General features: G+C 58.0%; 1 protein-coding gene across 1 annotated transcript in view; it reads right to left on the bottom strand.

Moving 5' to 3' along the window:
* PDZK1IP1 (PDZK1 interacting protein 1) overlaps nucleotides 1-1,782 on the bottom strand; it is a 6,238-nt gene extending 4,456 nt beyond the window's left edge. The window contains exon 1 of the mRNA XM_006163763.2: nucleotides 1,576-1,782. Within this exon, the coding sequence (XP_006163825.1) occupies nucleotides 1,576-1,642 (67 nt within the window). The 5' untranslated portion in view covers nucleotides 1,643-1,782. The remainder of the gene's footprint in view (nucleotides 1-1,575) is intronic.
* Nucleotides 1,783-2,015: the final 233 nt, after the last annotated feature.

The following is a 2,015-nucleotide window of genomic DNA, read 5'->3' as shown; positions in this document are numbered from 1 at the left end:
AGAAGGACCCACGTTGGCATCAGGAAACATCAGCAGCAGGAACGCTCTGCTTGAGAAAGGCCAAATCTCACGTGGCCACCCTGGTCTGGTCTGCCAGAAACATGCAGGCAGATGCCCGAGACCCGACAGGCTGGAAGACTGGAGGGAGGGAGTCGCAGTGCTCCCAGACCCTCTGAAGGGTACCTATCTCTTTTTTTCTCTCTCTCTCTTTCTGTCTCTCTGTCTCCCACAGTCCCACATGTGTACACAAATGCTCAATCCCAAATAAAGAAAATGGATCAACATTAAAAAGATGAACTTCCGCTGCCTCACTCCCTGACATACATGTTCCCTCCAGTCTACCCTGTATCTCCTGCTGCGGCGAGTCATGGGGCATGCTCTTCACTGAGCTCCGAGTCTGGCAGGGGAGGAGCCAGGGAACTCTCTGGCCAGTGGCCAAGTCCGACCTGGTTTGTATCCAGGGGCAGCAGGAGATACCCAAGGTGATTCCCTGGTTTCCTACCTGCCAGAGGCAGTGTTTTGGAGTCATTGTCTCCCCTGGAAAAGCAATGGTTTGGACCCATTGCTTCCTCAGGTCAGAGGTGGCTCAGCATTGCCGGTTAGGGCTCAGGCCCTGAGAGGCCTCTCTCTGCTTCCTCCAGATGGGCAGCCAACTCCCTCCGGTCACCAGGGGCCACCGTCCCCCACTCTTCCTCCCACGTGGCTCTGGGTGAGCACATAGTGGAAGGCGCCCAGCTTGGGCAGGAGAAAGATGATCTAGCCCTGCCCTGCACAGCTGTGTGGCCTGTGTGAGTCACTCAACCTCTCTGGCTGTCAGTTTCACAGAGAACTGACTTCCAAGACTGGGAGACCTGGGAGAAGCAAACACCGTGAGAGCTCAGGAGGGGTGCTCTGGAAGCATCCTAGCCAGCCCCCAGGACCAGGTCCCCCCTACAGAATCAGTAGACTTTGACAGCAGGTGCAGCCTGATAACACAGGGCAAACGCTGGAACTGGGGTATAGTGCTTCGCCAAGTGCAAAGCCTCTCCACATTTAGGACCTCGCAGCAGCCCAGGGAGGTGCCCGGAGTGGGATCAATTGTCTTCATTTTATGGAAAAGAAAACGGAGCCCCAGAGAGGAGCAGTGATTTGCTCAAGGCCATATAGCAAGCTAGAGCAGGCAGGGAGGATGAAAAGCTCAGGTCCCTGGTGGGACCATGTGGGCGCCGCTCCCATCCCACGGCCAGAAAGTTTAAGTCAAAACCGTGGGCCAAGGAGCAAGCCTGCCCTTAAGGGGTGCCTTGGGCCCATGCCCACCCCTCCTTGTGGCCCCCAACCCCTTGTCCTCAGGACCAGCCATTTCTAGAGCAGCCCCTGCTCTCGGGGCTTGAGTCTCAGCTCTTGTTCCACCCTCAAGCCCCAATGTTGTCTGCTGCCCCTTTTCCCTCATAGATGAGCACAGACCTTGGCCCGGCTCAGTGCTCTCTGCCCAGAGGGTCTTCCAGCTAGACCAGTCCCAGTTTGCCCCTCCAAACCAGTGACAAGGACACCCATACACCCCTGGGTCACCAGCACCCAGTCCCAGTCCTGTGCTACCTTGTTGACAGCTGGCAGGGGGCACTGCCATGAGCAGGCCCAGAACGACCAGGCTGAGGCCTGGCATGGCTGCAGGCAGCAAGTGGGCCTTCCCTCGGCTGTAGGCTATAGGCTGTCGGTTGTCGGTGTCTGGGCTCCTGGAAATGCTGGGGGTCAGTGGGTGTCTGTCTGAGATCAGCCGGGCTGGGCTCCGTTGACGGTCTGGCCCTACAGGAGAGGAGCCAGTAAGGAAGAAGACAAGGGAGGGAGGAGAAGGGAAAGGGGAGGTGGAGAGAAACTGCCCTCCCTCGCATGGTAATGAGCTGTCAGGCCTGGCCTCCCCTGGCTGGTGCCCAGCCCACTGGCATTCCAGGTCATCTTGCAGAGGGATGGCTAAAGAGATGGGTGTGAGGACCAGGGACAGGTGGGAAGAGTCTCAGCCTAACTACCAAGCCCTGGGC

Source organism: Tupaia chinensis, unplaced genomic scaffold (genome assembly GCF_000334495.1).
Source record: "Tupaia chinensis unplaced genomic scaffold, TupChi_1.0 Scaffold142914_1, whole genome shotgun sequence".
Lineage (NCBI taxonomy): Eukaryota > Metazoa > Chordata > Mammalia > Scandentia > Tupaiidae > Tupaia > Tupaia belangeri.
This window is presented reverse-complemented; position numbering and strand designations above follow the sequence as displayed.